The following is a 22314-nucleotide window of genomic DNA, read 5'->3' as shown; positions in this document are numbered from 1 at the left end:
GAAGGAAGGAAGGAAGGAAGGAAGGAAGGAAGGAAGGAAGGAAGGAAGGAAGGAAGGAAGGAAGGAAGGAAGGAAAAGAGAAGAATACAAGGAGGAAGGACACACCACATAAAAAAAACAGAACAATCTAGTTTTAAACAGAAAGATCCAAACAGAACCACAAAGACACAAAGGAGAAAGGAAGGAAGGAAAAAAGGATACAAAGAAGAAAAGGAAGGACAGAAAGAAGGAAGCACTCAAAGGAAGGAAGGAGGAATGGAAAGAAGAACAAACAAGCCGACTGAAAGAAAGAAAAAGGTAGGGAACGGCAAAAAAAAAAAAAAATGGAGATAAGGACTCTCCAAAAATGGAGTGATGGGCGGAAAGACAACAGACAAGAAAAGACAGAAGGGAAGATGGCAGAAAGGAAAGGACGACGTACACAACATGGAACAGGAAGCAGGGCACACAGAAGAAAAGAAAGGAAATAAAGGCACAAAGGAGCAAATAAGAAAAGGGGAAAAAAAGAAAACCGGGCAGCAACAGAAGGTAGGAAGTAAATAGAGAGTTTTTATCTACAGACAAACCAAGCAGAACTGGAAGTTCAGAGAACGAACCCGACTCCCCGTCTAACACTGGCCATCACACCTACAGCTGGTTTCAGAGCTTCTGAGGCTGCTTGCGGAGCGGGGTTTAAGGTAGGATCCTGCTTTCATTTTTTGGTTCTTCCTGATCTTATCTAAGGGAAGTAGACATGAGAGTATGATATACAGGAGGCAGACAGGTCTTCAGGGTTGACTGGCACATGAGATAGTTTCCTAGCTATAACAATGAGGCACCAGAGAGAGAGAGGGAGAGAGAGGGAGAGAGGGAAAGACAGACAGAAAGATAAAGCAATAACAAAGAGACAGAAACCAGGCCAGGCATCCTGGGTATTTCTGAACAGTGGCATCATACAAAGTGATGCTTCTTAGTTTGTGCAAGCTTATGTTTTTACTCTTATTTTTGACCAGAATTTCTTATTTTATGTTATTGAAAACATCCATCAGTAATTTCTTGGTTTTGTTGAGGTTGAGCTCCTTTCCCTCACTTTTGCTTGTTTATTTTTTCATGCATTTTATATATTCAACAAATATGCAATTTATTAAAAAAAAAAAAAACGACTATGGTGGTCAAGTTTCAGGTAACGTCTCCACTGGGAAACGCACTCGCCACAATCTCTTATTCCTCCCTCACGCAAAAACCACAATAATTAACCAACAATGCGGCTAAAGAAAATAAAAGAAATAAAAGGGTGCTGGAGGGGTCAGCTGTCGCCCCTGGATGCTATGCGACAGGCTCCTCGGGGACGCAAAGGTGAGTCTGGGTGGCGGCAAATGACTCGTCATAGTCAGCTCTTAAATAATGTATGAAAATTGTTAGAGCATGAAGAGGAAACCATAGAAGAGAGAGATATGCTGATGGGGCTGGGATGGAGGGAAAGAAAACTGGAGCACTTTGTTATAATTAAAAGTGCCTAACCCATGCAAGATTTATGTAGTTGCACAAATTTTCAAGCCGCCGCTACACATACTTGTCAAAGCGCCCCCCCATATACACACACACACAAAATAAAGCTTCAGAAAGCAGAAGCGAGATAAGACCTTTCTCCCAACTGCCACCAGGCAGGTATTAAATAAATAAGTCAGACCGGTGACACCCACAGACGGCGCTCTGCGGCGTGCTTTAGTTGTCCTTACAGCCTCGACGCACATTATTGTCGGCGCTCGTCTGATTCATTCTTCAATTAAACCCCCAACCCTGGTGAATCTTTAAACTGTGCAGTGGAACGAATTCTAAATAATGGTTTTTGCCTTTAATACGGCAGATTAAAAAGTGTGCAGCGCGTTCGATCCGTTGCTTTGAGGTGTGGCTGAAGGCGCAAACTTAAGAACTGATTCTTTCCGTTACGTTTAAGAGCAATGTAGTCGCCGACATTTTGTCATGCATTTTGGAAAATGCGACTTGGTCTTCAAGGTGTTCCGCTTTCGCCCCAAACTACCTGCTGTGCTCTTCGGTCTTCATTATGCATCCAGACATCTAGATTTACAATTCAGCGTAAATAAAACCAACTATTTATTAGGTGACTTCTGAATTCAACCGGTTGTGAAGGAAAACTTAAATTGAACTAACGCCAATGCACAACGTCAGGCTTACTTGTTGTAATCCATTTTGAGAGAACAATGGAATGACAAACCATGGAAAAGGTTCACGGCGCGCGAATATTTATGCGAGGACCGTCGAGCTGCTACAGCTACGATAAAATGCTCACTTCAAGCACTTTCGCCTTGGCACAGGAGTATCTGCTCATGTTTCATAAATACTAAGTCGTTGCAGAAGATTATTTTAATTCAGAAAATCGTGTAAATCTTCTGCACTCCGAATGAACTCGCCTCGCTAATCCAACAGTCAGCGAGATCAATACAAATGCTTCCCCACTTAAAAAAAAAAATGAATGCAGCTGATGCAAATATCAACAGCAAAAAATTGTAGGAAAGACAGAAGTTGCAGATGTAAATGCTGGAGTAAAAAAGATCAACTATAGAAAATAAATACTTTTGGAAAAGGTTGATTAAGGGAAGCTCGACTAGGTGATTTAGTATATTTTAACTGAATTAAACATTTAAATATCTGCTGTAAAGGAAAAATAACAATACAGGTTACAACTGTTGTACTCAGGCAATTATTTAGTAAAACAGAAATATCTTTTTTTTTTCTTTCTTTTTTTACATTTGACTCCCCTTTCCATCTTAAAAATAAACTTAAACATCTCATATAATAACACAGGATGTATTTTAATTGGTTCAAGCTGTTAACTAACCGAGGCCTAAAATAAATTCACAGACAGACTTAAGCAGCAAAGCCCCAGTGTTGAAGGGGAAAAAAAAAAAACAGCACCTACAATAATCCATTTCACACCAACAGGGTCCCAACCCCGCCCGGACAGATGGGCTGTTATTTACTAACCCATTTACCTCTTTCACTGCTGAATTTATGTGCTTCATTGTGTGTGCGTTTCCATGGAAATACAAAATAAAAATAGGAAACTATTTTCTTGCCTCAAGAGATTTCTTGTTTGGCAATTCCCTCTTTTGAACTTCTATTTAGGCCAACACTTTGGAGTACATGCAGGGGGAACCTATTAAACGGGTCTAAACGGAGACGGTCGTGGACTTTAATGTGGCCGTTCATCAGCAGATGTGATTTTAACAAGAGCGAATGTAAAGCTTAAAGACGTGGTCTCGTGCTGTAAATTCCTACGCCAGCGTAGGGTTCATCAGTACATTAACGCTTGTAAAATCCCCATAAATGCTTGTTGTGATGAATGCCGATTTGCATAAGTTCATAAAAGGGGAGATGGACCTTCTACTTATCTCCAGAAAAAAGCAATTAAGCAATGTATCAGATGTATTCTAGTGTGTGTTTCCAAACAGATTTTAATCTGTTCAGCAGGTTTATTTTCCCCCACATATTGTTGTTGTTCAGTTTTGCAAGTATTACGTTCTGTTCCATGTTCAGCAAGCAGATCTGTGGGTCTGAAAAGACAGAGGTACTGTCATAACCTGCTCTCCGCCACAGGCAGATATCCGCATTATGTGCAAAAGTTCACAGGAAAAAAGATGCGTACAGTGGTAGAATAAGCGAGCCGGGAATTAAAACGGGAGTCAAATGTTGCCACGGGAAAGAATTGTATCAGAAATCCCACAAATTAAAATGTATCCTTTAAAGCGTGTCTTGTTAAACAAAGTGAGAAAGTATTAGAAACCGTTTCCATCGGCTTTAGCTCCAATTTAACTATTCTGTTTCAAGCAGAAGCAACCGGAGAGGATCCCTGAGTACTACATCCTACCAAATGCCTTAGAAGAAATTCATCTTTTATTGCAGTAGCTTAATCTCACACTGATTTTTTTTTTAGTTTGGTAATAAGAGCAAACAAACAAAAAGAAAGGATTTAACAGGGAAACGTTTTGCCCTCCGTTGAGAAAATGTACCTAAAAGGCAACATTTGCAGTCCCTCCAACAATTCCTTCAAAATAAATGTACCTGAAACTTGTACAAATGATCAGAGATACTTGGAACTAAATGTGACATGACACCCGCTTCTTTTGGTCAAAGGCCACTAGGCTTTATGGAGAACCATAAGATTTAATTTTTCACTACATACAGGACGGAAACGGAGGTGAATGTCAAGTTTGACAGCTACAGCTAAGAGTGGCACCTTGATGCGACTGAGTTTCCGATACGAACATCAGAAATCATCTACAAAGCAACTGGTTTTTAGGGAGTGTTGTCAGAAAAAAGCCTCAAAAAGAAAAAGCCTACGGTTTGGCGTTTCAGTAAAACTTAAAATGCTTAAACAAAGCCTGGATTTTCCTGAACCTGAGATTATGCTTATGAGATTGTGCTATTATTTTGAGCATGTGTTGTAGATGTTCAGACCTACGTGATTAAATAGTAAAAACAACCATCATAGAAGGCAACATTTTAAAGATTACTGAGATATAAATGGCACAGACTATTTGAGAGGTCTTTTCCTGCGCCGAGTTAGCATGACTAAACAAAATTTTGAAAAGCTGAGAATGAAAACTTTAAACAGATGGATGTCATTTAGTCCTACTGACCTTTACATTGCTTAGATTCAGTGCCGACACCGGGATGGAAAGTGACTTCTGAAACAATTTCCTTCCCACCAAACTTGCCGTCAGTGAAGCAAAACCCCTCGTCTGATCACGCAGACGGGGATATAATTCCACACATTCGACAAATCCAATCAAAACTGAGACAGAGCACATCTTTTAGAGCCTTAACCACGATGGAAAAATGGGCCAAAGAACAAGTCAGGAGGAAAATGAGACGAGACGGTAAACACTGCGGGGGGACAATGATCGTCGGAAAAGGCTGTCAGGGCGACACGGGGCCTTGAGGGAGTCCGGGTCGTTTGGTCATGAAATGGAAAAAGGCGTTTGTCACCCGATGTGACACTTTGATCTGCGGCTTGATGAGATGTTCAGATCAATAGATGATCCCATCTTTGCGTCTTCAAATTACGGATATCAGTCACTATCCTTCCACTGCTGCATCGCCGTCTTCCCATTACCCTTTGTCATCCTCTCGTCTCTCTCCCTCTCTCTCTTCATTCAAAGTCACAACACGGTGCTCAGCCAAAACAATTTGGAAAATAAACTTATTTGTTTTATTGCCAAGGCCCACGATCAATAAGAGTCTCCTTTCTGCGCACTAAAAATCAAAGCTGGAGTCATTAGAGTATTTGTATAGTTGAGTATAAAGCAATAGGGATATAAGCCTGACTCTGGCATAGTAAAAACTTCTGTCTCCTAGCTTACTAAGAACTACTGTTTTCTTAGATCACAATCTACACTCAAATGCATCTTATGAACTGCAAAAACACAAAATCTTATAAAGTATTTTCCCCACAAATGTCTTTTTCATAAATGTCCTGCTCCACTGGCAGATTATTTCACTTACAGCCAGTGCATTTCCATCAATATTAGGGAATTATTAACTTAAGACAAGCTTCTATTTCTTGCTGAAAATTTACCTATAAGTTAGTTTTGTCTTACTTCAAGTATACCAAGATATTTGCTCTAGAAACTAGACCAAAAACACTTAGTGTTTTTGCAGTGTGAGAAGTTATATGCAGGAAATATTTTATGGTGGAGCTCCTGACTCGGACTATATTCACTTTGGTTGCCTGGCAACATCCCAGCAAAAGCGAAACTCGACAGTGCTGCCAGCAGGACTGCATTTCCCACCCAAAAACCTGATTCCGTTTAGCCGTAACGCGGCTAAATTGGCTCATATTCATGCCCGATGCAATTCCATGTCCAGATTTTGGTGAAGTAGGGCTTCAGCCAGCTTACTCAGTTCAAACCCAGCACAATTTTAACACAAAATACAAAGTAGGAATAAGTCGTGAGAGATTTTCTGACCAAGAGTTTGTTTCTGGTCTGAAAAAAAAACAAACAAAAACAAAAACAAAAAAGCAATGGGACACCATGCACTCCCTGTAGTCAAAACTGCTACAACAACAAGAGAGAGAGATGAGCCTGGGACGTAATTTAGTCAGAGCATCTATCCTGCTCTGTCCTTTTCCTCTCTGCTGCTTAGTAAATGGCCAGTGGGATGATGGTGCCTGTGGTGCCCTCTTCACAGAAGACAGATATGCCCTGATGCACAGGCGGTTCCGAGAAGTGCTGAAGATGTCAGCCTGTACACGCACACGGAGCCACAGCAGGGCATGAAAGCTTCCTGGGGAAATTATCTGTTCCCCCAAGCAAAAATATACAGCCACACTTATAAAGCGGGAGTGGGGATGTAAAAAGCAATGTACCGGCTGTCTCTTTGACTGATGTGAGTGATCAGAGTCCTTGTGCAAAGACGAAAATACGCGAAGGCACCTGGTAAGGGTCCCCTGAAAGGAATGAAGTTTAAAAGCCGGATACTGAGTGAAAAGAAACTGGCATTTACCAGCAGCCCTTTGATATCCTGGAAAAAAGAAAGAAGAAGAATTCAGGCTGGTGAGTAAGAAATTGTGCTTAAGGTGTATCCTCCTGCTGCTCTGTGTTGGTGTAATTAGGACTCGTAAATGAGGCGGCGCTACAGGTTTGCTTATAATAAAGTGTTTATGTTACATAAAGAAAATCTATTTGTTTATCGAAAAACAGTATTTGGTATAAACCACGACATATGATAACCCCAGGTGAAAAGAAACGTAACAGAACTCTCGCTTTAAAAGCAAGACATGTATTACTTTGCTTTTATTTTAAACAGAAAAGCAACAAGTATTCCTACCGCTTCTAATGTATTTTTGATTATTGCAGCTAAAGTTGCAGTATGTGACGTTTATAACAGACAATCTATGAGAAAAAAAGAAAAAAATCAATCTCTTCCACCTCCTCGTGCTGCTCCTAGTGTCATCTGCAGAAATGTGCCGCTCCCGGTCAAAAGCAGCCAATCAGTGCCGAGAGGAACGTCTTAGCGCTGTCAATTAAACTTGTGTATGAGCTGCTCGATGTGCAGTTAGCAGAAAAAAAAATCACCTACTCTTACAGAAAAACTGTTCATCTGCCACCATCAATGGCCACACTAGATAACCTGAGGATTCATGGAAAAAGAGCTGTATCGTAGGAATAAGCAAAATAAATTTCCCATTGCATTTTAAGGTTCATTTTTAGCCAAATGCTTACCATGTAGCATTTGGGAAGCAGAAAAAGACTCTAATACTTCTGCTGACAGGGTGATAAAGCCTTTGTTGCTAACAAAGTAAGCTGTAGACAGAGGGTCATGATTTTGTTTTTGAATATCTGTAAAAAAAAAAATAATAATAATAAAAAAAATCTCAGCTTATTCTTGTTAGATTTGTAGCTATACAAAAACAAAGTTTAGAAGCATGCTGTAAAAATCATAAACTATAATATTTTACATCAACATGTTTCCATAAAATGTTTAATTACTTAGTCCCTAAACAAATATACCCCTAAAAATTAGCATTTTGTAGGTGTATAATGGGGAGGAGGGTGGGTTCATGCTGCCTTACATATTAGCTAAAATGACTACACACAGCAATCTGGATTGCCAGGAGATGGCTGCTCAGTCAGCTTCACAGTTTAAAAAATAAATAAATAAATGGTCACTCCAGATTTTTCTTGCATCTAACCACAAAAACACACAATAGAAAAATTAATTAGGTTTTAAAAGGCTACATTTATTTTTTTTAAAATATGCAATACCCATAATACCAGTAGCTACCTATACCTTAGTCTAACCCAGGCTTACAGTGCAACTCTGCAAATATTCAAAACAGTAAAATAGCTGCTGACTAAATCATTTAATATGCAGTCAAATTACAAAACAAGCAAAACCCATTTACCCTGCTGTAGATATTTATTTCCAAATATCTACAGCAATGTGAGCTTACAGTCAGCAGGCTGTTCCACTAAAGGAAGATCAGAAGGCACATCACATTCACTGTGAACGATGGCCATTATTGTACTTTGCTGGAGCTCTTGCACGTTCTAAATTGATTAGATTAGATAGCGATTAGAAACCCTGCGAGTCTGTTCAAGGATTCAGACCATCGCAGCTGTATGATAATAGAACTCCAAAGTGAGGGATATTGAATTAAATAATGGGACACAGGGTTTCTTTGTACTACAAGCGACACCTTTCTGGATAATTCTTCCTCTGACACTTATTGGCTTGGGGGAAAAAAAAACTTCCAGTTTGACTTCTAAAGGTATTACACTTCTCAGATGCAACGCTAAAAAGAAAACGTGTTTCCTTATTACAGGGTTCTCATAACACGGCCATTTTAAAGTTTCATACTTTTCCAGACATTATATTGCTGCGCCATAAAATGTTCCCCTTTCAAAAGGTTTTAGTATCAATTTTTGCAAGAAATTATGATGCAACATAATGCTGAAAGTGGCTTCTGACTCAGCAGTCTGATAAAGATCCATTACCCTGTTTCTGGGGATCCGGAAAAACTTGGATCAGCTAAACTCTTCTAACCTTCTGCAGTGAAATAACCTGGATTAAATATTGATCTTTTCTTTTACAAATTCGAGTGTTATTTCACAAAATCTTTACATTTCACCATAATACCAGTGATTTGTTTGGCATCTAAACCTTACTCAGTTCAAGAGCCTTACTTCCAGTTTAAACCTCAGAAATAAAAAATAGATGCTTATCACCATTAATGAACTTATTATTCATTGATTATTGAGGATGCAAATATATTTTACATTCTAATAAACTTTTATTTTTCCAAAACAGATTTAAACTGCATCATCATCCTTTTTGGGTCATTGTGTTTGAATGGAAACAATATAACCTCTTAACTTAGCCTGGGGTGAGAACAATTTAACGTTTAAAAGTTTGTGCCAAACATCAAAAAAAGCTTTTGATAACTTTTTCTAACCATGTCATTATTTTTGAGAGTAAATTCTAAATAAGCACAGTTTATTTTTCTTGGAATATTTGGGGAAATAAAATGCAACAGCGTCAGCAGTGTCGGAAGCCGCATTCAGCAAAACCCAAACCGCTTTACTACAGTGGAGTAAGAATTCTCACACAACCAGACGTCCCACAAATATAAACCCTGCCTTGGATGAAACTCATACGTCAAGTAAATGAATATTCAACTCACCACTGATTTAAATGCACAAGGTGGCGAGCTTAATGGGAAAACAGATATCAGTTCGCTTTGAACTTCTGACGGAGTGCAGAAAGTTCCAAAGACAATTTTGTTCTCACAAAACAAATCTATAAGTCATTCAAACTAATTCAGTACTAATGCATCATGTTTGTGCAATTGTTCCAGTCAATTACAACTTATCAGAATGAGGCAAAGAGAGGGAAAGCACCCCATTAGGCCGCTTGGCGTACGCTGGCTTCTGATGTTTACTGAAATTGACTAATCGACTGTGCTATGGTTTTAAAAAAAACAAAAAACAACGAGACTGAAAACCCCAGGAGGCCCAGTATAATTTTTCCGTTTGCAATCCTGACTAAATGCTAGGATCTTCGGCTGTTCTTTGCTGTCGGCGAGAGGCGGAATGAAAAGTTGACTCCATTCTATAATCAACGAAAGCCGGGGCTCCAAGATCCACGTTAATTGGAAAAGTGGGATTGGCTTTGAGAGATTCCAAACCTGGCAGATGCCCACGGAGACCTCCGAGACACGGAGCGCTAATCCTTAAACAAAACTAAAGTCTCAAAACAAAGAACGGCGCTGGGGAACTCTCCGTTTGATTAAGGAATCAATCAAGATGAACTATAATGTTTATGTTCTTCATTACCATCATAACTGTGAGAAGAAAACAAGTTTAAAAACAATTAAATCATTTTACGTTTCAGTCTTACATAGTTAACTTTGCCCTTGTGAAAACACTTAACCCAGCTCCCACAAATTCCAATAACTGAGTAGAAAAATAACCAAGGTGAACTTTTTAATATATATATATGTAAAATGATTGTTCATATTCCACTGAAAAGAAAAATAATCTCCCAGCAATAATATAAATTGCACACTTCAGCAACAAACTGGTATCCCATGCTCCTGGCTTTCAAAAAGCGCAATTGGAGGTTTCAGCTCTGTGATGGCGCATTCACACAAAACGCATTACGCACGCCGAAAACATGTCGATGCTTCAAGTTAGATGTGTGTGCACTTTGAATGGAGACGCTTGACATTTCTAGCTTTTTTGCGCGTCTGGTTTACACTCCACATCTATGTGGAGGCACGTCGGACACTTTGGAAGCTCTTGATACTCAAAACGCTCCAAATGGTTCAAATCGTGTCGCGCTAGACGCTCGAAACGTGCCGCGCATCGATGCGTCTACACATAGACTTTGACTGTAAACCAGGTGCGCCTGACGCTCGTAACGCGTTTGGTGTGAACGCACCATGACTGTTTTAGATTTTAAAAAATATGGTACGATCTGATTTAATACCAACCTTCCGCCAAAAATGAGTGATTATTGATACTCTGTTTTTATGGACTACCAGTCGCATCACACAAAAACATTTATAGAAGAGGAAAAAGATTCCATATATTTAGAAATTGTTAGAGAGGGAGACCTTGGCCATGTAGAAGAAAGGACCTAGTGGAGGTTATATTCAGACACCTGCTTTTAAACAACCTCAGAAAGTGTCAATCGTAGCTTGGAAGTATTGCTGAAAGTTGTGTGAAAGCCATCCACAAAATGGATTTTCAACTGCAGAAAGCAGAATTTAAAAGTGGAGGGAAGAGATTAAGATAAACCACATGTAAAGTTACTTAAGCATTAGAGTTTTATGCTAAACTACCAATTAAATACTAAAGTGGTTCATTGCTGTGTCCACACTTAACGCAAACAACTCGGCCATCTGAGGTCAGTGAACCTCTGTCCTTTTCTAGCATGAACTCATGAATGAAGGAAAAGCTCATTTAGATTCAATCTGCAGGGTTTCTACACAGCCTTCAAGTCACAATCCAGAACTTTTTCTCACCCATATTCCCAGAATTTGTTGTCCTTTTGTAGATCATTTCTGAAGTGTAAATACAAAAGTTTGCCGTGACTTTCTGGGAAATGTTTTAATGGCTTTTTAAGGCTTTACAAGAAACCAGCGAAAGCAAGAGACCGTAATGCCAAGGGACAGAGGGGCCGGTTAAGGTACCACTTTTAGAAAATAGGACAGGGAGTAAGGCACTTCCTCTGTTTTCATCTCCCATACACTTCCAGAACTAAAAAATACATAAATAAATACATTTTAATCCAATTCTATACTTCTACAGACTTGACAAGTCCCCTGAATCTTTTGTTTTCCCTGTTTTAGAGGAAATCTGCCACTGACACTACAACGCTGCCTGAACAGGGCACTTAAAAATGCCTTAATGTTCATAATTTAAGATATCACTTGATAGCAGCTTTGACCATCATGATGTTCTCTCTTTTTTATAACGATTGTTGTGAATATAAAGTACCCAGTCAAAGATAAAGTTGTGTGTCGCAGGGAGTTAGACAAGTAAAAATATCCAAACTCCAGTTCTGGAGAGTCTCCGTTGGCTGAACATTAATTACATCGCCGCGATTGGGTAAAATTAATGCCATTTCCTTAGAGTAAAAAGGGCTTTAAACATGAACCTGTTATTTCTGATGCATATGTGCTGCACTGAATGAATTCAACCTGAAACCACGTGGCTGAAACTAGTGTTATGGTTGGATTTCATGCCCTCCGAGAGGAAGGTTAAGGAGTCAAATGTCTGACAAGAAAGGAAAATCAAGCTTCTAGCAAGCATCTCACTTCCAAGCAAAAAATAATTAAATAAATTCTTGCCTTGCTTTTATGCAGCAACCATTTTAGCCTGAGGTAAAAGGAACGAATAGGAGTTTATTATCAATTCAGATATCTCATCAACATGCAGTGATGGACGGTCATTTGAAAGAGAGAGAGAGAGGTGGGGAGCTGACTGTTTACAGTGATGGGAGATAAAAAAGCGAAGGCGGAGGGACGAAACACAGCCACGCTTCATCTACATGAACACAACCTGCTACCTGTTGCCCTGGGCGTGCTATTAAGCAACATGATGGCCACTATATGCCGTGTCTGCGACATTTCGTCCACAAACTAACTGAAGAATGTACCTTTCGACACTGCACAAACGTTAGCTGTGGCAGCCACATCGACGGCAAGACAAGCAGAGGGTTCATTTGCCTTCCTGCCATTTGTTTGCTTGCATTAAATCAAAACCAGGCAGAGAGCAAAAAAAAAAAAAAGATCACAACATTAATCATTTTTTTGAGTAATACAGGACAGCATGTAGCCAAACAATGTTATGAAAAGACTTACTTGCAATGTTGTGGTGACTTCTATCCCTTCTCACGCAACAAAACGCATCTCAAAGACGGTATCTTCTGGTTTTCAAGTAGACGACTTTAAAAATCAAAGTGTTCTTACATTATTTTTGTCCTCAATAATACATTTTATGAGTGTGCAACAATCAGATTCTGAAAGCCCGGTTCTACGGCTTCCTCACCAAGTTCTTCATCGACTAGTAAGGTAAATAAGGGCTGTTAAAGTGTGAGTATGTATGTAGTGGTTTCCAGAAAGTATCTCGGGTTTTACTTTTGAAATTGGTTTTATTCCGTTTTTAACCGAGTAAATGATCACCAACAAAAGGACGATGAAAGGTCTTAGGGGAGAATTAGCAGGGAGTCCAGAGAGGAAGTGACGTAGATTTGTTCTTGGAGCCTTCAATGGTTTTACTTTCAAAATTATCTCCCAACAAAAGATTTAAAGACCAGTAAGTTAATTTGTTTCTTTAGAAAAACCGTGCTTTATGCAAAGCGTCGTGGCGCGTTAAACTGCTGGTGAGATATGCTTCTCACTACTAATTTAATTAACTCACTGAGACATTGTGTTTTTGGGAGTGTCTTGCATAGCAATTATCTCCAACAATCACACAACCCAACGTGGTTTCCAAGCGCTCTTGCCTGTAAAAGGGATTTTATTTTCAGCCGTCATATCTGCAGCCCGTCAACGAGTCATTTGTGTTTTCATTATGACCTTTAGACTGTTATTGTACAGTGAACGACTCTCGGTAATACTGTACAACTGCTAGGTACTGAAAGCTGAAGATTTCTTTGAAAGAGCAACAGAAGCACTCACTCGTTGCACTTTTCTTTTTTCTTTTTTTTTTTTTTTGATGGTTCTACAGCCATAAAATCAAAATAGATCCAGGTGGCCTATAAATAATTCTGGTCTGAAGAGGGTTAATTTATTCACCTCATTAGATGGTGGTTCGTTTAAGCACCAGCCCTGCACCACTTCACCATCTTTAGTTATTTAGGTGAATTTCACTTTTAAAATAATCTGCGTCTGCACAATTTACATGTAAAAACCACATTCTTTTCCAGACTCAAATTTCTAGACATGTTTTCACCTAAATTTTTCAATCATTCAACATTTTAGAGCAAAGCGTTCGCTTTGCCATAAATCGATCGGTGCGTAGCAGGCCGCATCAGCACTTAATGGCATGCAGGAGGCAATGCAGTCGCTGCAATCAGGCAGCTAGAATAGAAACATGTCTGAAACATGAGGTTCAGCAAACCCTGAGGACCAGAGTTAACAAACACTGGACTGAAGTCAACAAGTTTTAAGAAGAAAAATCACTTTGGAATTCATGAATCAGAGTATGTCCAGCAAGAAAACCAAAACTGAAAACCTGATGGGTAAAATGTTTAAATGGAAATCAAAACCAAGAACAAAGAAGGCTATTTAATCAAGTAAATCTGTGCAAAACCACCAAATTATTAGATTTTGTACTCTTTAGAACATTGAAGATGATGGGGGGGGGGAAAAAAAGACTTAATAAAATTATATTTCCGTACTTTGTTTTTTTCTTTATAACTTCCCAGGACCTGGAAAATCGTCAAATATTTCCAGAATTCACAGAACCCTGTGGCAGACACTTTGCGTAGCTCTAAGTCACACAAACGTCAAGTCATATTTACAATTTGTTGCGCCTGCAACAATCTGGCGGAAATTCTTGAGACGCGTTTTGGGCAACAAATGACGTAGTAGTCCTGAAGATTGACTGAGTAGACACAATAAGTAACGTTTTTTGGGGAGTAAAAGGCTAAAATACTGCATAAAAGGTGATAAACTAATAACCTATGTATTTATTTTATTTATTGTGGCTCATAAATCAATCTGGTATACGTCCAAATCACTATTTAATATCAAAGCTATCGTACCATAGAGAGTGTGGTAAATAAAAGTGATAATAGTTAAAATTCATCAATACTTATAAAAAGTCAAAACATGCTAAAAGTATTTCAAACACCAAAGAATGTTACCACCAAGAGAAGACTTGTGCAAGACTTCCCAACACATTTTTCAGTGGTTTTCACAAATTATCTTTGAGTCCTTTATTTAGATCTAAACCAACCTCTGCAAACATGCAGCTTTCGTTTCGTTATGCAACCCATAAATTAAGAATTTCTCATTAAATCAGGGATATCTGTGGATTGAGATTTCTAAAGGCCACTGATATTAGGCAACCTGTTTTTGAAGCGTGACATTTACAGGGTGCGTCTAAAATTTTGCATTTTTAGCAGTAAAGCCCGCGACTCTCCCATACGATCAAGACCAACTGATTCGCCTTGCTGAATAGCATCAGTGACAGAAGAACTAAACTGGCTTAATTATGAATGAAAGCAAGACACTCCGCATGAACCGTATCCTGGTGGCGATGCACTCCGAGTGAACCCGGGTCCGCGGCCTAAGGTAATGGGGCTCTGGGTTTTCTGTTGCTCCTGGGAGAGTGGCAGATGTGTGAGGTTGAAGGAGGAGAGAAACCATGACAGAGCAACCCACAGAGGCTAATGGAAGCCCCAGCCTTCCCGTTTCCTTGTGCATTAACAGCCGCGGCGCTGCCATCTCTCCCCCAACCCTTGGCGACCTCGCGGGAGCGCCAGCTGTTCCGGCCGTCTGCATCCGAACAAACAGACTCCACCCCTTTTCCCCCCTCGCCTCATGCTGTTGCTGCTTTTAACACCCGATTCGAAAATATCCCTAGTCCTCAAAAAGCCTTCCATGTAACCTTCTCCATGACTCAAAATAAATAAATAAATAATTTATTTTATTTTATTTTTTTTTTAAAAGCGCATCTCCTCGGTGCCACCGCTCGACTATATCCGAATGTCACAGGCAGGTTCTCGGCTTGAGGCAAATGGAAAGAGATGTAGGGGGGGGAAGCTGGTCCAGATAAAAGCCCAAAAGAACTGCAGGTACCAAACCACCTCCAGATGATCTTACCAGCTCCAGGTGAGTGATCTGGGATAACTTCAACTTTTAAGTGCCCCGTGACCCCGCCGTGAAAGGGAAAGCAAAAGGCGCGTACGCGGGAATGACCCAGCTCCACTTGGTTCACTTCCTCGGTACCGGCACAGAGATTGGAGATTGACACCTCTCCGTCAGACAGATGTGCCTTCCTTCAAGTCGTACCTCATACAGGACCCGACTCTGATCAATTTGTCTAATAGGTGCCTCGCTGCGGTGCTCCAGGTGAGAACTAGCTGGCAATGTCACAAATTAATCACTTGAGTTACTGTAATTAATTACACCTCTGGTGGAGTCTGATAACGACTCTCCCAATCGCTTCCAAATTGGTGGCCTGCATCTGTGATATTTGGCTTTCTAGATAAAGACTATCGACAAAAGTAGCAAATAAAAGACGTACTCTGTGTGTATGTATATATGTCTGGTCATTCTAGTTCCATGTTGACCTTTACTGGTGTTAATGCATGACTAAATTAACATTTTCTACACTTAAGAGACAATTAAATATATTCCTTTGGAAAAAAATAATAAAAATACTGATCAAATTGAAATGTTTGTGTATTCAAATGGAGCTCGTTGTTTGACCCTCATGTGAATTTCTTTTTTCAGTGAGAGGAGAAAAAAAACCAACTGCCCTCAAAAGGCTAGAAATATTTCTCCCTTCTCGTCGGAGTTCGACAGGGGAAACTCTCATGGGAGAAACGCTCCATCTAGTGGCGATTTATGGTACTACAGAATAGAAATATTAATTTTTTTTTTATAGAAAACAGGCCTTTTATTATGCCATGTTTCAACTGCCAAGTAAATAGACTGTTGTTTTTTTTATCTTCCATCAACATTTCAGATTTTCCAGTGCAACATCTCTCTACACATTTCCTGCACTTGCTAATATTTCAGGTCAGTTTCACCAGGCTATTGCAATCTTCTGCGTCCAAATGAAAGCTGTATGGCGCAACACGCAAAACCCCGGCTCGCCCCTCATTTGTCCAGGTAACGGCCTCATTACTCTGCCCCCTGCCCGTCGCCGGCCCGCCCTCCACCCTTAGGCACCCGCCGTTTACCACAGGTGGGCATGTAATTGCTCTGCGGCGCGGCCGAGTTGTGAGTGCTTAGGAGACGGCGGCCACGCTAATGAGGCTGCTCACTGTGTCGCTTCTCCGCAGACTAAATGTATGTGAAACGGGAAGAGCGACGGCATTCCGTGTGTCGGGTTCCCTTGTTGTCATGCGCAGGGCCTCACAAAAAGTATTCAAACGCCGGGATTGATTTCACATTTACTATTGCAAACCTCAGTGGGTTTTACTGGGATTTGGTTAGGTAAGCTGCTATGAAATAGTGAAGATTGTGATGTGGTAGGATTTTTTTTTTCAGCTTCAAAAGTTTCATTTAAGTATATAAAATATGAAATTTTACTGTTTAGCTGCAATCACTCCAATGCTACTCTGTAAAATCAGTACAGACGTGCTGCCTTCAAGCCACATCTGACTGGTTAATTATTTATATATGTATTGTTGGTGGACACACTACACATCCCACAATGCACTGCAACAACTAGGAGGACAGGCGATGCAGTTTTTGCGTTCTTTAGCAATGCCTGACCAATTGCGAACATAGCTGGGCTGACTTGAACTTGCCTCTAAAAACTTGATTAACATGAATACAACATGACAGATTAGGACAAAAGCAATGTCTTTAGTGACACATGGTGGTGGCAGCATCATGATGAGGGAATGTTTACAAAAGCAAAGAGAAGCAGGAAGGTGTTCAGAGGAAGGAAGCTGGAGGTGAACGCAACTAAATTCAAATAAGTTTGATCGTTTCAATTCTGATTCATATTTTTTTGAAGAGTAATTTTGTTTACATTTTATTTATGCTTTTAGTTGTGTGGGGTTTTCATTTCGGTCTTATTTATTGTTTTCGATTGTTGTTTTTCTTCCAGTTCCAGTGTTGGGTATTCTTTAAAAAAGTTCAGGTTTATTGGTCTTTGAGAGGCAGAATTTGCAATATTATCAATGTATCACTGGAAAATGGTCTCAAAACGACAATTACCATTTATCTCATTAGGACATTTTATCGTTCAGCTAAATTTGTTATCGTGACGGGCCTAAGCGCAACAAGATGACGACTGAGCATTTTTGCTGTAAGAAGTAGAAACAATTCAGAATCTACATGAGAAAATCTGGTAGCCATCTGCTACGGCTTCAGGACTAGCCACTGAAGCCATAGCAAAAGCTGTTTATATAAGAAGAAAATAATTTACAAAGGAGTTCCACACTTTTCAGACTTTTAAGAGGCAAAACATTTTGAAACTACCTTTTTTGCACCTTCAGTTCATCCAATAGGATTCAAACAAAGTAAAAAAAATTAGTTTAACGTGTCAAAAGAAATCAAAGTTCAGAAAGGATGAATTATGTGTCACCTCATGTTAAAAAAAAAAAGCATATATTTTGACCTTCATGATGGATGTTATGTTACACTTCAAGGTACGAAGCTCGCGACCCTTCATGCCGCTCACGCAGCGCGAGACAGGAATGCATAAAGACTCACTGGCAGTGCAGTGTTTGAAAGCGGCTTCGCCTTGGGTGTTCGTCTTGGCCTGCTCGTCTCCTGCAGGATGCTGCTTTCGAGCTGGTAAAGCACCGGGAGCTGAGGTAGGCTGACCCACAGTCTGGAAGTCTGCAGGGGCACAGAGAGACCGTCAGAAACTAAAAGTTCTTGGGTGTTTTGTGTGCAAATGTTGTGTGGTGCAAAAGTGGCAACGAAAAAAAAAAAAAGAAAGAATCCAACCTAAAAAATATGAACACTGGATTAGATATTGCTGAACAAGAAAACTCTAGATCTGTAAAAAGGATTGATAAAGACACATTTGATAGTTCAGCTCCCCGTCAGGAAAAGACAAAACCAGAACTTCAGTGAAGAGAAATTATGTCCTTGAAAAGTTTCTGGCTCGTTTAAAAGGGGGGGGGGAAAAAAGATTTATTGGGTAAAAAAAAAACAAAAAACTTTGCTCTGATGCAAACAAGTTTTTTAACCTAGCTTAAACTGAGCATGATGTAGTTCTGAGCTTATTGATAGTTTCATGTCAGAACATCGATGGGATCATCAAGAATTTATAACGGCTGCATTCCTCCTCGGGCAGCTATCTTACTCTGCAGAAACATTCGTTTGGAATCCTGTACTTTGGGCTTCATTAAGATGAAGTGAAACGTATTTGGTGTGACCTTTGAAAACAGCTTTATCGCCGACGCGGTTCCTGCTCAACGTGCAACGCTGCTTTCTACGGCTCAAGCCAAATGTCAACAGGCTCTTTTGGATATTTTTTGAGATTGAGTTTAAAAAGAAAAAACAGGCTTAGGGCAGTATTGTGAGCCTTTCTTAAGATGCTTTAGCTTTGAGGCATTTCTGGAAGTATAACCTAAAATAGCTAAGTATATGTGACCACCAGTTAGGATGTGTTCGGTTGATTCAACTTGCCGACATGACAAACGACAAAGTGGGTAAAAGCAGATATTGACCCGTCTGGCGAAAGCAATATATCCACATTTTATCACTTTACAACCATGAACTTCAATGTATTTTATTCAGATTTTAAGTGGTAGATGAACGTAAAGGAAAAGATAGGAGCAGTTTGATATTAGCCATGCAGGGGACACAGCAAATGTCTAAAATAAGATCAGAGTTGATGGAATTTGGAGTTTTTTTTATCCTGACCACATGATAGCCCACTGTAAAACATGGTGGTGGCGGCATCATGCTATGTGGACGGACTTCTTCAGCAGGGACAGGCAAGACGAAAACGTGGAGGAAAAAAAATTCTTGCAGAAGACTGGGATGAAGATTCACCTTCCATCAGCACAACAAACCTAAATATACAACGCAAGCTAGAATGTCGCAATTAAAATTAAAATATATTTATATGTAATAATGGGCTTGTCAAAGTTCCCGGACCTTCTCCATCCAGTCAAACTAAGTTTGCAAAGTGCCAGCAAACATTTTAATGGGCAAACGAGTACGGAAATACTGCAAGAAGACCAGGAAGAAGATTTTTTTTTGAAAAATCAATTCGTGAAAGTTTGTGTTTGCAACCTTACACGACGGGGGTGGGGGCGGGGGCGCTCAAGACATGCGAGTAATTCTGAAGGGCGCCGTGCTCACAAGAGCAAGCAAGAAAATGTAAACAGACACCGAGCTCGGCGTGAAGGAAAATGTCATTTCATCCGTCTCCAAAGGGGAATATTTGCATATGATTGCATGTCTTGGTGTTTAACATTTAGCGAGTCGCAGAAAAATAACTACTTAGCTGAAGTGTGTCAATTAACCGCATTATGCGACTGTTAGTGTACACGAATCTCATTTAGAGTTTGACCCCGCATCCGCGCGTCGCGGCTCGGCGAATTAACGAATGCAGAGCGTCGGGCAGATGGCCGGCGCAGAAGGCTAAAGAGCCTCAGGCGCCACCGCCGTCTCCACCACAAACTCTGCACTAAAAACCGACTTGCTCCATCAAGCACCAGTGGGCTGCCCTGCAGATTTCTATTGTGCGGGTTCGTATTCTCAGAGATATTCATTGAAAGAGATTTTCAGAAGAGAGAGCGAGCATGCTGAAACCCACCGAGTCGACGTGAACTGGCTTGCACTCTGCTTGCAAGCGAGGGGGTGTGTTTTTTTTTCACCCCCAAAACATATTTCTTTATTTAATAAATAATAATAATAATAATGAATAAAAAATAAAAGCACAAAGAAGAAAAAAGTCAACGTCTTCCAGCGGAGGCAACATTATTACGATCAATTCTGTCCAGTCAGAACCGGCGGAGCTAAACGAACATTGACCGAGAGCAGTTTAACAAAGTATCTTACGAAACAGAGCTTTTTAATAAACTAACATCTATTGTTTTATTGTTTTATTTTTTTTATAGCAGTGCTTTCTCTTTTCTTGCGTAATTAAAGTTCTTACCCCTCTTTTTGCGCGCCTCTTTAATCTCTTCACACATTCGGTCGAACTCGGGATCCAGCTCGGCTGCAAAAATAGCATGGGCTGTGTCCTTTAGGCTGCACGCTCTGTGCCTGATCACCTTGTCTGAGGAGAAAAGGGACAGCGAGAAAAATGTTGCCGTTAGAAACACCGCATACATCCTACCAGCTGCGCTCAAAATAATAGCAGTCCAAAATCCCTACCAACAATGATCACTCTTCTGGGTAGAAATACTGTTTCTACATGGCAAGTGGCTACTGGGTAGGTGTAGAGTAATAATACAAAGTGTGTTGTTGACTCTGTGCAACTATAGCTTTAATTATATTGGTGCGAGTCCAAAGCAATACCAGAAAGGATTAGAAAATATTAAAAAAAAAAATTGTAAATACGTTGGTTGGCAACATTAAATATGCCATTTCTGACAAAAAAAAAACAAACAAAAAAAACCTAAATATTCAAGCTTTACCCAGTAAGTATAGTAAGTATTGGAGTTAATTACCTTTTTCCTCACTGTATGTAGACTGTTAAAGCTGCACTATGTAACTTTTATTAACAAACTGTCACTATGTCCATCCAGACAGTATCGCCCAAAAAAATAAAAAATAAAAAATAAAGTTTCTCTGCTTTCTTTTACCATCTGCAGAAATACACAGCTCAGTCAGAAACAACCAATATCAGCCAGTGGGAGGGTCTTGGCGCTATCAATCAAGCTTCTGTACATGCTGCTACATCTAGTTCCCCAGATCAGAGCCTGACGTTAATGCTCAGGCTGGTTAGCGTGGCCACCGATGACGACGGATAAACAGTTTTCCTGTAACGGCAAATTGTTTCTCTGCCATTAGCACATTGAGCAGCCCGTACGCGTGCCTGGTTGACAGCGCCAAGACCCTCCCACTGGCTCTAATCAGTCATTTCTGACTGCTTTTCTGCAGATGGCAATGGGAGCAGTAAGTGCAGATGGAGGAGCCTGATCTTTTCACAGTTTATCCGTCTCACACTATACTGTCACAACAAAGTGGGTGTTTAAAAGAAATATGTATATGGGAAAAAAAAACATGTATAAAAGTTACATACTGCAGCTTTTTTTTATTCATTTACTTTTACTTCGTTATTGGACGTTGAATAGAGTCTGTGGCCTCCTGAGTGCATTTGTGTGTATAGAAGTAAAAGCCGTGAAAGGGATTTTGACCTTTACTCGCTTTTTTCCCCAAAACGCACTACATCCATTTAAATACATTTGAAAGTAGCTTCATTTTCCTTCCTGCATCCCTCTTTCTTCAAGACCACAGCGGCATTTACTCCGCAGTTAGTCATGCATGTAAGGCAAATAATCAATTGCGATCTCGCCCCTCTTTCTACTGTGTGTGTGAGAACGGAGCTTATAGTGTTTTCTCACAGCTTTAAAAAGAGGGTGAAGATTTATTTTCTTCTTTTAAAAAAAAAAAAAAAAAACTATATTAAACAGAAGCCCAGATATCACCACTTCACACAGACGAATACATCTTCACAAAGTTCAACGCAAACAATGAGAATCTTTTCAAAATATACACTCATTACCTCTAAATCAACTCCTGAGCTTCGCTTTCCTCTATACATCAGCAACCACATCATTAAATGCTCTTCCTTTGCTCGTGCATCGACAGAGCGGGGTAGGGGGATGGGGGGGGAATCAAGACGGAGGTGGAGACACAGGCTTAGGCGTAGCCGCAGTAAACAGGCAGTTTCTCATTACTGCAGGCGGTAGGAGAACAGTTCAGGCATAACGGGACAAAGGAGGTCACAATCTGCCAACTTCTGCAGTCTAATTGGAAGACAGTTGCTTAATTGCAATGTGGCTGAGCGCGTGCCCTTCTCCCACTGCCGGCACATGCGGGCGTGCGTGCGCTGCGCGCGAGTGCGTTTTTAAGGGCAAAAACGCCTGCCGGTGGAGGAGATGTCAGAGGCCAGGTGTGATGCCGGGAGCTCATCAGTACCC

The 22314-nt window shown here is 40.2% G+C and overlaps 1 protein-coding gene across 2 annotated transcripts in view; it reads right to left on the bottom strand.

The window, feature by feature from the left end:
• atad2b (ATPase family AAA domain containing 2B) overlaps window positions 1-22314 on the bottom strand; it is an 82191-nt gene that overhangs the window by 31412 nt on the left and 28465 nt on the right. For both annotated transcript variants that reach the window (XM_007566635.2, XM_016678949.1), the window contains exons 23-24: window positions 20322-20444; window positions 17915-18043 (exon numbers count right to left, since the gene is read on the bottom strand). In XM_007566635.2, coding sequence (XP_007566697.1) covers window positions 17915-18043; window positions 20322-20444 — 252 coding nt within the window. The remainder of the gene's footprint in view (window positions 1-17914; window positions 18044-20321; window positions 20445-22314) is intronic.

This window comes from Poecilia formosa, unplaced genomic scaffold, assembly GCF_000485575.1.
Source record: "Poecilia formosa unplaced genomic scaffold, Poecilia_formosa-5.1.2 Scaffold196, whole genome shotgun sequence".
NCBI classification, from domain to species: domain Eukaryota; kingdom Metazoa; phylum Chordata; class Actinopteri; order Cyprinodontiformes; family Poeciliidae; genus Poecilia; species Poecilia formosa.
This window is presented reverse-complemented; position numbering and strand designations above follow the sequence as displayed.